The 15,572-nt window shown below is 36.7% G+C and overlaps 1 protein-coding gene across 1 annotated transcript; it reads right to left on the reverse strand.

Moving 5' to 3' along the window:
* Positions 1-2,369: 2,369 nt before the first annotated feature.
* Positions 2,370-14,164, reverse strand: LOC110442859 (laccase-3-like). Its single transcript, XM_021486698.1, has 3 exons — positions 14,018-14,164; positions 3,566-5,570; positions 2,370-3,332 (listed from the first exon to the last, which is right to left on the reverse strand). Exons 1-3 carry the CDS (start codon positions 14,018-14,020, stop codon positions 3,160-3,162), a joined length of 2,181 nt encoding a protein of 726 aa, XP_021342373.1. The 5' UTR covers positions 14,021-14,164; the 3' UTR covers positions 2,370-3,159.
* Between the last annotated feature and the right edge of the window lie 1,408 nt (positions 14,165-15,572).

Consider the following 15,572-nt stretch of genomic DNA (forward strand, 5'->3'; position numbering starts at 1 on the left):
TCTATCTATTGACAACATTGTTTATCTAATCTATCTATTGACACCATTGTGTATCTGTAATCTATCTATTGACAACATTGTTTATCTAATCTATCTATTGACACCATTGTGTATCTGTAATCTATCTATTGACAACATTGTTTATCTAATCTATCTATTGACACCATTGTGTATCTGTAATCTATCTATTGACAACATTGTTTATCTAATCTATCTATTGACACCATTGTGTATCTGTAATCTATCTATTGACAACATTGTTTATCTAATCTATCTATTGACACCATTGTGTATCTGTAATCTATCTATTGACAACATTGTTTATCTAATCTATCTATTGACACCATTGTGTATCTGTAATCTATCTATTGACAACATTGCTTATCTAATCTATCTATTGACAACATTGTTTATCTAATCTATCTATTGACAACAATGTGTATCTGTAATCTATCTATTGACAACATTGTTCATCTAATCTATCTATTGACAACATTGTGTATCTGTAACCTATCTATTGACACCATTGTTTATCTAATCTATCTATTGACACCATTGTGTATCTGTAATCTATCTATTGACACCATTGTGTATCTAATCTATCTATTGACACCATTTTTATCTGCTAACTATCTATTTACGCCATTGTGTATCTAATCTATCTATTTACAACATTGTTTATCTAATCTATCTATTTACACCATTGTGAATCTGTAATCTATCTATTGACACCATTGTTTATCTAATCTATCTATTTACAACATTGTTCATCTAATCTATCTATTGACACCATTGTGTATCTGATACTGATCTATACACCCACACACGTATCTAATCTAAGTTATTGCTGACCATGCTATTATTTTATATGCGTTTCTGACGGAATTATACATAAAACAGATAGATAGTATAAATAGGATTTCATGAAGTAATCTCAATGTGATTTTATAAAATTATATTTCATGGGCCCTGTACACTGAGGAGTAGCACATGTTTCTTCATAATGTACGCACGTATCTACGTATCTATCAATGGTTTTCGAATTTTACCTTGTCACAACGTGTACAGTCGATTTATAATCACAACTTTTACCAAATAAGAAACAGGAATTACAAGGAATGTGGTAAGTACTTAACACAGCTTATAATATCTGGCCTTAAGTAACTATAGGCAACTGCGTTTTAATATATCAGATAATGTTGTTGCTTTTTCGCATTCGAAATTTTGACGCTGATGCACTTTTGTTCCGCTTTTGCTTAGTTTAAGTTAAGGACCTTTAAAATACCACATTTATTCAAACAAAGTGACGACAGCTTTTATACCGATTATGAAGTACCAATAATGTATTCAAAGTGGATTGTTGGAAAATTGAAGCAAAACAGATGCAGTAAATAATAACTCAGAAATTGCTTCTGTAACTAAAAATGTCTTTATTTGAAATATCATGCATAAGCTTTGTGTCAGCTTATTAGTGTAAAAAGATACAATCGGCAATAAGACAGTTTTTTAAGCATATATAAAACATATTCTGTCGATCAAAATTTCGATGATAAACTTTCTTTCAAAACCTCTTGTATGATAAACGACTTTTAGGGAGTGTGCTGATATAAATTTAAGGTTTAGGAATTGAGTCTATAATGATATAAATCTGGATAAGGAAGCCAGTAGATACTGATATAAATGTTGGTTAGGAAGTGAGTAGATACTGATATAAATGTTGGTTAGGAAGTGAGTAGATACTGATATAAATGTGGTTTGGAAGTGAGTAGATACTTATATAAATGTGGATGAGGAAGTGAGTAGATACTGATATAAATGTGGATGAGGAAGTGAGTAGATACTGATATAAATGTTGGTTAGGAAGTGAGTAGATACTAATATAAATGTGGATGAGGAAGTGAGTAGATACTGATATAAATGTGGATGAGGAAGTGAGTAGATACTGATATAAACGTGGATTTGGAAGTGAGTAGATACTTATATAAATGTGGATTAGGAAGTGAGTAGATACTGATATAAATGTGGGCAAGGATGTGAGTACAATTGTAGATACAAATACAAATAATGTCTAGGAAATGAGTAGATTGTGATATGAATTTGGATGAGGAATGTAGCAGATACCGATATAAATGTGGGTTAGGAAGTGAGTAGATACTGAAATGAATATAGAGAAGGAAGCGAGTGGTTTGTTTTGTTCATTTGCTTAAAAATAAACAGTTGCTTTATAATATAATTGCAGCACATTTAGGCCAGAACACTTCTATAACAACGTTTTTTTGTCGGTTAGAACGACAATATTACAATCCAGGTTCTAGGGCTCGAACCCCGGTCAATTTCTTTTTACTCTCAAAATACATTTGTTTTTTACATTTTATTTATTTCACCTTATCTATTTTATCATAAAAGTCTTGGTACTTATATAAAACCCGTCTTACTTTAAAAAAGTATTCACACAATTATTTCAACATATCCCGTACACTGACAACTTGTCATCGCGATAATAACTTAAACCGTAGGGAATCAACGCATCTTTAACACAACATCCAGACATTAATATAATTCAAGATCAAGAAACAAAAGTGAGACAAAAGCTTAAAGTACCAAAATGTATAGGTTATTATATTAACTACTTAGGCAGTCAAAGCACAGTACCACAACCCCCCCCCCCCCTACACCCACACACACACACCCACACACACACACACACACCCCACCCCAACCCCCAAAATAGAAATGCTCGGAGCAGAGATTCCCAGCAATAATAAAATAATAGCAGTTTTATATATAGAGAGATAGTTTTAAATGTTTGCATCGAATTTAAAATACAGTTAAGTACGATTCTTGTACAGTTTCACTGTAACATAAAACGAAAGCGAATCCAAAACAAGATTCTGAAATACCGGAAAGGTTACTAACACAGCGATAACCTTCATATAAAATCCAAAAAGTCCCATATATTGATGCTCTTCCTCTTCTGCACACAAAACTAACGAGTATACTCAAGTTTCTATTCCACACAGAACTGAAGAGTATGGTTAAAAGAGGTTCTATAAAAAACGAACCAAATCATCAAGTAAAGCAAAGTTACACTGTAACCGATACCAATTCACAAAAGCTATACAACTGAAGTGTCAACTTTAAAGAGGTTCCATTATACAGTCAAAATTTGGAGAACGATGGATTATCTACGCCTTTCGTTTCAACGGCTGATTTCTTCCATTCCTCCAGGACTTTTACCATCTTGCGAAGGTGTAGAATGTAAGCAATGAGTAGAAGACATACCACACCCATAACAGCTATACCGATCCAAAACGCCTTCATTCCATACCCATCTGTAAGTAAACAAAGGGGTGGAGTTACAAATGATGTTCCTGGAATTTGTTTTAGAGACTAAAACAACATTATGATTAAGTTTTAGGGATATATCATTTTTGCTAAAAAAAATATCATATCTCGAAAGTCTTAAACAATTAGAGGTATAATAAATATTTCATATCAAAACACAACAACAAAGTAAAATAATCTACGAGTGATAAATAAACAACATGACAATTCAAACACCTACCGTCTTCGAACACTTCCACCTCCTCGATCTGTGTGACGATTCTGGTAACCGGCGCCGAAGTTGTCATGTTCCCACCATTGCTTGCATGTTTGCGAGCACGATATTCTGATGGAAAACTGTGGCAGATGGGAAATCCGTCAGGAGGAGGGGGATGCATTCCATAAGAGTTGTTTATGTACATCATCATTCCGTCGTTTGCATGCAGTTCGATGTGGCAATGCATCAACCATACACCTGGGTTGTCGGCCTTGATTCTGATGACTGCATATCCGCCGCTAGGTATTATAATTGTATCCTTTCGCGTTGGATTAGTGAGTTCCAATCCAGGTACGTTGTCGCCTAGCCAGCTCGGATCGCTCCATGTGGCATCGTTGCAGAAGTCCCCACGACAATCGATATCAGGATTCGGAGCTATGAATTTTGCTGTCGTCTCGTTGTATGTTGCATAACCCATCTTCAGAACATAAAACGAGTAACCATGTAGATGGATCGGATGTGACCATCCGGTTCCGACCCCCATATTAAGGATGACGAGTTGCACTACGTCATTATGGTGCAGGGGGAGTGAATGGGAGCACTGACACAGTTTTTCCGAGCCGCAGTCTTGGTCATCACACGAAGTATCTATCTCAAATGGTTGTGTCAGGGCAGATACCTTAGGAAATCTGAATTGTCTTCCATTGACTGACGAAGGGAAGTAATCTATTCCAGGAAATGCAAAGTTAAGGAAGTGTTCAACTAGCGCTTCGTTCCCAGTAGGTACCGGTGCTGGATCGTTGTCGAGCAATGATCGTAACTGATCAAAACGCATGCAATCAGTGAAGGTGCCTGCTGGAAAGTATGTGAACGGACAATTCACAACTAGGCACCGGTCTGTTGGCGTACAGATTTTCCTAGAAGTAGTCGGTTCCTCGTCGCCTGCCCCACTATAACGTAATATCGCCTTTGCCTTGTGTGGGTTGGGGTATTCAATGGTCTCAGTCCGTACCCAGTAGTTGGCTCTCGGTTGCTCGGCTACAATGAAGAAGTCGTATCTTTCTCCAGGATTGATGATAAAAGATTCGGCAACAACTGGTTTGAAGTCGAAGCCATCAGAAGCTGTTAAAGTCAGGTTGTGATTGTCTATAGATATCCGCATGGGATACTGTGCTCCTACATTGACCACACGGAATCTGTATGTATTTCCAAACTGCACATCATACATGGTCAAAGGTGCAAAGTTGTGATCCTCTGTCGTCAAGTTAGGATAATAACGCCCTTTCCCATTGATCAGTGCTGAGGTTAGGAAAAAACGACTGAAGAATCCACCATCCACAGATTCGGTTGTTGGCATAGGTTGACGATTCTCAAAGTGACCGATCAGCATTTTTTTGAAGTCCAAGTCTGAGCTTCGATTATGGTTGAATCCTTGAACGACCATGATGTGTTCAGGTATGGTTGAATAAGGTTCTCTTATCACAAATGCTCCATTCAATCCATTTGATCGCATAGATCCCGTATGCGCGTGGTACCAATAAGTACCCTTTGGTTCGACAATGAAGTCATAGGTGAACGTCTGACCCGAGAGAATTGGACACTGGGTAATGAAAGGAACGCCGTCCATCCAAGGAGTTCCATGCTGTGGGAGGCCGTGCCAGTGTATAGTAACTGTGTCAGAAGGAAGCTTATTGGTGACATCAATTATGAGTCGTTGACCAACATATACGATGATCGGTGGGCCCGGCATACTGTTGTTGGCAACCACGACGAGTCGCCCTGGTTCATACCCGTCGCCAGTTATCACGCCTTCTAGTGGGATTTCAGTGGCGTTGTCAGGGTTGTCGACGTCGAAACGATATAGTTTGCCCTTGTGGGGGTACACCTTTTTGTGGTCCTCGTGCATCATTGTTATTCTGTCTTCTATCACCAAGGAGGTCCTACAAACGGTCGCTGATTTATCGCACTCGTAGCCAAAGCTTGACCGCATAGCCAGAAACAGCACAGTTAGAGCGAACTGACCCCAAACCTGAAGAATACAAAATAGTCAGCTCATTTTCTCAGCTGTTTGAAATGTGTCTGTGTGTGATATTTCAAATATTTGCTGATAATATTTGTGTCGTTATTATTTATAATATTTTATTTATCTGGCTTTCTACATTAAAAAATGATAAATTCTATAATAACGTGCTTCCTTACTTTGTAGTCCTAGTGACTACCTCGAGTATGTGGAAATAACACGGGGGGGGGAGTATACCGTGTTGTCATATCACAAGACGGTTTATGCAACTGGTACTTTTGGTTGGTACTAGCGTGAAGGAAAGGTACGAAATGTGGCTAAGTTGTATGTAATTATGATGGTGTATGTCTGTATGATGCATGCATGATAAGAAACTTAAATAGTATAAACAGTACGCCAGGTTGCTCTTATCGAGTTTTGTATCGTCTCGCTATCTTTACTTTTAACAGTCTTTATTCAAATTTTTTCGTGATGTACATTTATTACTGTATATAAAAACATTTACATATTATTACCGAAATAAAGAATGGGTATGTACTTAAATGCTCCAGCTGGTCTTACCCGATAAGTTGGACTGTTTGCTGAAATTGCCTTGGGTTATGTCATCATGAAACAGAGTTATTCTTTATCAATCATTTCAAGCAGAGAAATAGATGACAAATTATTTGTCAGTTCTTCAGTACCTATTCACGCATTATAGTGTGAACATTTATGAAATATTGAATATCAAACAAGATATTGATCATACTTCAGTATATTACAGGCGCAACCTGTTGAGTAGAAAACAAGTCTATAATATTTAAGTCCAATATCCGTAGTCAAAGAATAGCATATCACAACATATTCAAAAGACACAACAACTGCGTTGTTGTATTGTCTATGTTTTGGCGATACTTTCCAAGAATTTATACATTCGGACTTGCGATCTTTAGTAACCCCACACCTCACATTAACAAGTATATTCTTGGTTTATCGATGAAAAACTATTAAATTTCTTGAGTAATGTAAATTTGATACTGTAACTGTTTATTTAACCAGAAACCAGGAAAATAAGTTTGGTTGTTTGGTTAGCTAGCTGGTTGTTTGGTTAGCTAGCTGGTTGTTTGGTTAGCTAGTTGGTTGTTTGGTTAGCTAGCTGGTTGTTTCATTAACGTCATATGAAGTGTTGCAATGTGTAAAACAGCTCAACGGATTTTTGTTTCCTCAATGTTCCCTGAGCAGAAATAAAACCCCTTCCCACTGAGACCGCCTTTACTTATTTATTTATTTATAGAAACAATTAAATATGTAGGTATCCAAAATGACTTTTCTAAGGGTACATTTAACCTGTCTGAAATCTGTAGCTAGCACAGGAGAAACTGCAGGGGTTGAAATGCCCTGAGGGTGTGTGTATTACGCAAGGTATAGGGTCTGATGTCAAATTACATTTACCTCCTGGACAAGTAGAAGGTAGGGGGGAGACATTAAACCACCGTATACACCCAAGTTGTAGAAATTATGTTTCATTCTATCTCTGCAAACGGAGGGTTGGAGGGTCCTGACCCTAAAGACATCCCTATGCACCAATCATGAATGATATGTATTTTAAGGGGATTTTATTATTTCTTCAATGGTCTCTTTTTATATTTTTTAAAGTTATTAAGTAAACTTAGACTTCTGAAGAAAAAATAGATAGAAAAAAATATTGATTCTAGGAAGTGTGGAGTTTTCTAGTCCGTGTTTCTTGTATGACATTATATTAAATTTATGTTTACTATGAAAATGAAATATAAGAATAAACTTTAAAAATGTCTAAAAAATAAAAAAAAATCTATTATTTTCCAATCAAAATAAACACCTTATGGTATTATCAGATCGACTATCCCAGGAGTAGATGATCTATGCATAAAGAATACCGTAAACAATGTGGTGAATTTTATATCGGACAGACCGGATGTGAATTGAGAATACGAATGAATGTACATAGACAACAAATGAAGGACAATGAACTAAGATTTTTAAAAGTTAGCAAACATATGCATCGATGTTCTAAAGATGCTTTTCATGTGTTACCTATTTACAAACTGAATAGCGACGATGTAGTTGCAAGAGAAATTAAAGAAAATATGTTTATAAAAGTCCTCAAACCCAGCCTGAATGCACAATGATTTTTGCAATGTATTGTATGTAGATGTTTTCTTTGTCTTGGTATTGCTTGTGACGTCACTATGCTTGTTTATTTATGACGTCACTAAAATTGTTGACTATACAAATATTGATGACGTCATGTAACCAACGGTGATAAATAAACATCAATCCGCCTGAAGAAGCCCTAGAAGGCAGAAAGGCCTAGCGGACGATCTGAAAAATTTGTTTTTATTCTATATTTTCCTTCGCAAGGACTTATTTATTTATTATCTACTATATATATATATATATGAAATTCTGTTTTAAAAAATGATGAATTAACCATAAATGATAACTGCTCTGAGATCTTGGATATTTTTTCTTCAAGAACAGATTTGAGTGTGTTTTCAAAAAAGTGCTAACATTTTTTTATTGATTTAACCTTAAAAATGTCCTAATTGTCCTTCTAGTTCTTTAATGTAACACCTGTGCCCTGTGGCTATCATGGACCACTGCACGTACATGTACAAAAGACTCTGTCATGGTTCAGTGGATTCATTAATTGATGCAGGGGTGTGTTATCAATTAGCATTGACTATCTATGTAACACCCAATTTGTAAACCATTTAAAGGATAAGGTAGTGTGAAACACTACTATACTGTTTTGAAATAGAATTGTTCCTGAGGCTGTCATTTTTGACAAAGGGACAGACACAGTATCTTACCTGTAAGCGATTACTGAACTACCTATGTTATGTATCTACTGGACAGACAATGGGTTAATTGACAGGATTAATTGCCTTCACACAAGGTATTAAATAATAGGTACAGTCTATTATAATCCCATATGACCACAAGTGAAAGGTCAGTGGGTGGTCATTGCCTATTTATTCTCAGGTAGATATCATATCTAATTCACACCAACATATACCCGACGTGTATACATATATAACGAAGAAATCAAAATCAGACTAACTCATAGTTTTTTTCTTAATTTTCCTATAAGAAGGCTGGCAACTTGGGATTAACGAACTTAAATTAATCCACATCTTGAGCTTGATCGAGCTTTACCCTTTATCTATATAGTGCCATGCCACGATATAAGACTTTTCTGAATATTTTTTTATCTTTTCTTGACTTGTTTGTATAAAACAAAGAAGCGAATTACTCTATTGATGTCGTGTTATAGAGAAACCTTTCATAAAAAATATAAAATTATAGGAAAACTTTCCACGTCATTTACCCGTATGAATAAGTTCATAACAAGTCTTTTAGAATTAGCCAAACATGAAGATATCTTAATTACAAAAAGGATAATAGCAAGCGTAGCAACATCTTACAGGTACTCATTCCATATTTGGAGTTACCGAGTTTGTATGTAATGATGGAAAACCAAGTCACAGTAATGATGCGTACGGTACCGCACCTGAGCAATTATAAACATAAATATATTAGTGTAAAGAGCATGTTTTATTTTAGTAGGTTGATTGTTTTTTTAAACCAGTTTGAATTAACCGTAAACTTGCGATATAAGCTATACCAAGCAGTTTCTGTGATTCCCGGTGTTTAGATGTTCATCTCCATGCAAACAATCTCCATGACAACCTGCAATCGGCTTACCGCATTGGGCACTACTTACGGCCCTCCTACGTGTACATAATGACATAGCTTCTGCATTGGATAACAAGTGCAGAGCGGTGTTTGCCATGCAGGATTTGTCAGCTGCATTTGACGTCATCGACCATGGCATACTTTATAAACGTCTGAAGTACTATGCTGGATACAGTCTTATCTGAGTGAACAACGACAGTGTGTTGCCATCGGATCTACCACCTCACATGACAATGTACTAGATTGCGGGGTTCCTCAAGGGTCTGTGTTAGGACCACAAAAATATTGCCTGTACTCCAAACCAATCGGAGAGATTTGTTGTCGCCATAGCCATTGCTATCGTTGCTATGCTGATGACACACAATAAATGTAATGGTCATCAAACCACAGGACAGTTGTGATACAATATCAGAAAATCTGAAAGCTTGTCTGACAGATATCTGTACCTGGATGAACGTCAACATGCTAAATCTTAATCAGGACGAGACGGAACTAATTGTCTTTTCCCCAAAGTGTCAACAAACAATGGCTATTCAGCTCAAGGTCGGTGCCAGAACTATTGAGACTGTCCCAGCTGTTAAAAACCTAGGGGTATATTTTGATAGTTCACTGAACATGGAGAAACAAGTGAACGCTATTGCCAAATCCTGCTACTACCAGATCAGGAACATCGCCTGTATCCGGCAGTTTATAACTGCAGATGCATGCAATATGTTGGTGCATTTACTTGTTACCTTTCGGTTGGATTATAGTAACGCCCTGCTCTGTGGTATATCTGACAAACTAACTAGTCGTCTGCAGAGGGTCCAAAACACTGCAGCACGGCTGGTTACCCGTACTCGAAAGAGAGAGCAAATCACACCTGTGCTATATTCATTGCACTGGTTACCTGTACGATACAGGTCGCAGTACAAAATTCTGGTATACACATACAAGGCACTGAATGGAACAGCTCCCCCGGACCTACATGAGCTTGTTACCCTGTATCAGCCGTCACGATCACTGCGGTCGGAGTCAGAATCATTGTTGTGTGTCCAAAAATCTCGTACTGCGATATATAGAAATCGGTAGTTTTGGAGGGTTTCGGCCACGTTGTGGAATAGCTTACCATCTGCTATTAGAAAGTCAAATACCCTGGTTAAATTAAAGAAAGACATCAAAACTCACCTCTTCATGTCTACATTTTAGGCTCTTTGCAAAATCGTCCTGTAAATACCACCCTTTATTTATTCATTTATGTGCTCATTGTGATGATTATCTGCTTGCTTAATGTATAAAAGTGATTATAAGCCTTTGTTTTTATTTCACAATTATATACTAATATCCATATGTTGTAAAGCGCTTAAGAGTAATTTTACAAATTACATAGGGAGCTATATAAATGATGTACATTATTTATTATTATTATTAGAGAATTAACACCACTACTTCTTTTTATGTTATGGCAGTACCTGTATTTTTCTATTTATCTATTATTCATATACTTTTCATTCCGCTAAATATCCTTAACATAGAAAGGTTTTCAAAAGACAATTTGCGGGAGATATACCGTATATAAAATAGTATGCAAGTCATATCTAACATCTTTCTTTGGCCAAACGAACAAAGGACACGAATGTGTACACAGTATGAACTCATTGCGCTGGAAGGGTACATACATTTCCTTTTTTTATTATAAAGTATAACAATATCTACTCGTGACAGGAACCGTTACACCATAAGGTGCCAAAACTAACCCAGTAGTCGCAAGTGATGCATCAGAAAATGATCGCAATGCCATAATACTAAGGTTGTCTTATTTTTGACACCGATTACTCGAACAATCTACCGATCGAGTAATCGGTTAATTGGTCTATTTGGTCGTCAAATAATAAACAGCAAAAAAGACCTATTATGTAAGGAAAATGTTCTATCTAAAACGTATTTACACCATAAACATACATGCAATATTAATTAGCATGATATTTTACTCGTAGATTTCAAGGTAACACAGGAAATAATTGCATGTAACCTCAGTATGTATGTCCCATGGACAACGAATGTCGGAATGCAGTAAGACGGCTTCAATTACAGTTATCTGAATCGAAATCATGTGCGGTAATGTTTTTCTTTAGAACAAAATGTGCTTGACAGACGTTTTAAAACATGCTAGCTCATTCAAGTGTGTACTCAGATTATGTTTACGTCTCGCATGTAAAGGCGCGTTCTATCTCAGTTGATATGTCATAACTTTGTATTCTGGCTTCCTTGTAAAATCTGTTTAGATTTGTTTATGGTGTTGGGGACATCTCGTTGTCAGTATTTAAATTAGAGTATAAAATTATTACTATTATGCAATCCCTGAACACTGTAGGTCTAAGCCAGGGGAACATGGGGCTCCCAAAGGGGGTTAGTAACTGTCAGACTTTCCGTTTAAGGCTTTTGGTAACCGGTTCGTGGTCTTTCGCCCGAGTATTCGGTTATTTGGCCATCTTCAAGAACACCTTAATATATTCAATTAAACAACCTTTATTGGGGTCAATAAATCAGAACAGAAATTGTTATTGCCTGAAGTGACTCGGCAAATGATAGGCCATGATTAAGATCCATTCGGAAACTTAGCATCGAATATCTTCTTATTACAAACAATTCCTCCAATGGTATAGAAGAAGAAGTATTTTAAATAATTAAACCTCAAATTCCCCAAAGGGGGCACACCCATCATTTATACAAAATTAAGACCCCTTTGCCCAAGGATACTCCAGGTCAAATTCGTATAAAATCTCTAAAATGGTACATATGGAGAAGGATTTTAAAGATTTAAACCTCAATTTCCTTATCCCTACGGTAGAAGCAGGGTTTTAAAGGTTTAATATTTATTTTCCCTAATGGGCCCGCCCCTCTGCACAAAGGGGGTCTAAACCCACCATTTTAACAAGATTAAATATACTTGGCCTAAGGATGCTCCAGACCAAATTGGGACCAAATCCCTTAATCCCTGTGGTAGAAGAAGGATTTCAAAGGTTTGACCTCTATTACCCCTATTAGGCCCCGCCCCTCTGCCCCCAGGGGGTCCAAACTAATAATTTTAAAAACAAATTGAGTGTCCTTGGCCAAAGGATGCACCAGAACAAATTGGGATGAAATCCCTTAATCCCTATGGTAGAAGAAGGATTTCAAAGGTTTTACCTCTATTTCCCCTATTAGACCCCGCCCCTCTGCCTCCGCTAGGTCTAAACCCACCATTTATACAATATTGAGTCCCCTTGACCCAAGGATGCTCCAGACCAAATAAGGATAAAATCCCTTAATCACTACGGTAGCAGAAGGATTTTAAAGGTTTTACCCCTATGGGGCCCCGCTTCTCTGCCCCCAGAGGTGTCACACCCACCGTTTATACAAAAATGAGTTCCCTTGGCCTAAGGATGCTCCAGGCCATATTCAGTTCAAATCTACTAGGTCGTTCAGGACAAGTAGCGTTTTATAGGAAAAAGTTGACGGATGGACAGACGTACGGACGGACGGACGACGAACGCTGCGGTTTGGCATAAAATTTGAAGTTCGAACAAGTTGTAGTTTGTAGTTTGTGCAGTAGTTTCTTAATAAACAAGCCTTAATATACAACAATCCCCCAAAATAAAATCAGTGTTCGTACTCATGGCAACGGGTAATATACCTACCCCTAACACGATTTATCACCGGGTGAGAAATCGTGAAGGGGTGAGAAATCGTGTTGCGAACTCAATAATTTTAGCACGATTTATCACCTGGGTAAGTGGCATTTTGCCTCTTACTTTATGTCAAGAAATAAAATATTTGCAAATCCCGGTAGTTGACATTTACGTTACATTTGTAATATAACCCATCCGTCTTTAATACAGCTATAATGACTTCATTTTAATTGTTTAGCAATTACATTTAAAAATGTTAACTCCTATGTCACGTCTTTATTACGTTAAAAACATTGAAGCATAATATTTGTTCCATAATAATTACATTAAGAAGGGTAGGATATGTGTTGTGCATGGGACGAAAAGTAATAAAAACAACAATACTTTCGGAACAGTTTACATGGGAAATAAAGTATTACCGCTATTTAAAATAGGTCATTTGTTTGAATAACAATCAAGGCCGAGCTCATTGCAAGTATTTTTGCACATGAAACAGTAACGAAAATACACAGTGAAGAATCACCTATTTTCAATACACCTCAAGCACACACGCAGATATACATAGGGAGATATTAGCTTGGTGGCATATGACTAGTAGTTAGCGCCTGATACGGCAGCTCCTGCGAATTCCTCAAAATTGTATTGATTGTATAAATTGTACATCTATGTACTAGAAAGCGCACTTTTGAGTGGTTTATTCTAGCTAGATAGGGCGCTCTATAAAATTTTGTATATAATTATAATTTAAAATAAAGTTCCCAGAAAACAAAAGATAAATCAAACATGTTGCTGCACCATACGGCCGTTTCGTTCATTTGAGACTCGTCAATGGTACTATATAGGTCAACAATGGAAAACAGTTTGTAAAGTGTTTCAAATCATTTGTAGAATACAGCCAACATGGAAAAGTTCATACACAGCCTTTGATAACGTTATTTACGGCTGTTGGCCACAGCAGATGGTTTATCATAGTTACTAGGCAATGCCGGGGACTGATAGTCCACCAGCAAATCGGTTTTGAATTAAAAACAAATAAAGAAAATGTTATATAGAACAAAAACAAAAATAAACATATGTTTTATCACTTACCATATTTGTTCTGGGTATGTTCACGTTACATGGCACTTGTCCCGCCTTCTTCTAAACAAATAAGTGCATGTGGAAGCAACAAGTAAACCCTGATATAGTGATGTTTCTGCTTCGTTGGTCCGCAAAGTCAAAATGAATACACGAATACTGTACACCTTGCCGTGTAACTTACCGAGTTGCCCAATCTTTTAATAAGTGTATATACCAATACAGTGCATTGCCACCCACGTAACAGGTTGATTTTTGTATATCCACTTACATATTAGTTTTAATGAAGACAACTTAAGAAAGCAGTACATACATTTTGATACTTTATAATGGCAAAATAAAATTGTCTAATGTAGACATAAAATAGCAAAAAACATAACGGCGATTGATTAGTAAATATGGAGCAGATAGCTTCCAGTAAAACAAAAAGATTTTTTGCAGATTGAAGACCTTGAGTAATTTCTTATATGAGTCAGTTTGGTAGTGATTATTATTGACATATTGTAGGTCAGTGTCATTAAGTTTGAGAGTTAGTTCAACATTTTCGTTATGCCGTAGGTTGACGTCAAAATATGTAAACAAGCAAATTCGTAGAATTTATATCTCCCGTTTGCAGGACATATTGTAGAAAAACATTATTAAACATGTGAATATCGTGCTGTTGGGACATATGTTTTGCTTGAAACTCGAAGAAAAACAGCCTTATACTTCATTAATTATCCGTAAATATGCACAAATCACATCGGTTGTCATAAATTTGGTTGAAATATCTGCACAATATCTACAGCAATTATCACACGAAAACGAAAGAGTGCCCGAGATGGGTGGAAAGACAGAGAAATAGAGCATTGTTATCAAGTTTTAAGGAAATTGGCTAATATTTGCTAGAGTTATTAAGCGAAAACTGCAAATAACGACGTTTTTTGTTAATCAAGGGGCCCTAACTCCGCCAAATAGAGTCCGATTATAGTGGTTGTCAAACATGGCCGAGCCCTTAATGCGTTGAACCCTGTTACTAAGTTTGAAGACAATCGGATAATATTTGCTAGAATAAATGAACAGAAACGGCAGATAATGACGTTTTTCGTTATTCAAGGGGCCATAACTCCACTAAAAAAGTCTGCTGAAAGTTGTCATCAAACTTGGCCGAGCCCTCAAGGCATTTAACCCTAGTACCAAGTTTGAAGAAAATCAGTTAACATTTGTTGCAGTTATTGCACGGAAACGGCAGATAATGATGTTTTTCGTTATTCAAGGGGTCATAACTCCGCCAAAACAACTCAGCTGAAAGTGGTCAACAAACTTGGCCGAGACCTTAATGCATTTAACCCTAGTACCAAGTTTGAAGAAAATCGGTTAAAATCTGTTGCAGGTATTGCACGGAAACGGCAGATAATGACGTTTTCCGTTATTCAAGGGGCCATATCTCCGCTAAAAAAAGTCCGCTGAGAGTGGTCAACAAACTTGGCCGAGACTTTAAGGCATTTAACCCGGTTACCAAGTTTGAAAAAAATCAGACAGATAGACAGACACACCCAAATTATTATCCCCCGTTTCGATGAAAGCG

The sequence above is a fragment of the Mizuhopecten yessoensis genome, unplaced genomic scaffold (genome assembly GCF_002113885.1).
Source record: "Mizuhopecten yessoensis strain PY_sf001 unplaced genomic scaffold, ASM211388v2 scaffold716305, whole genome shotgun sequence".
NCBI lineage: Eukaryota > Metazoa > Mollusca > Bivalvia > Pectinida > Pectinidae > Mizuhopecten > Mizuhopecten yessoensis.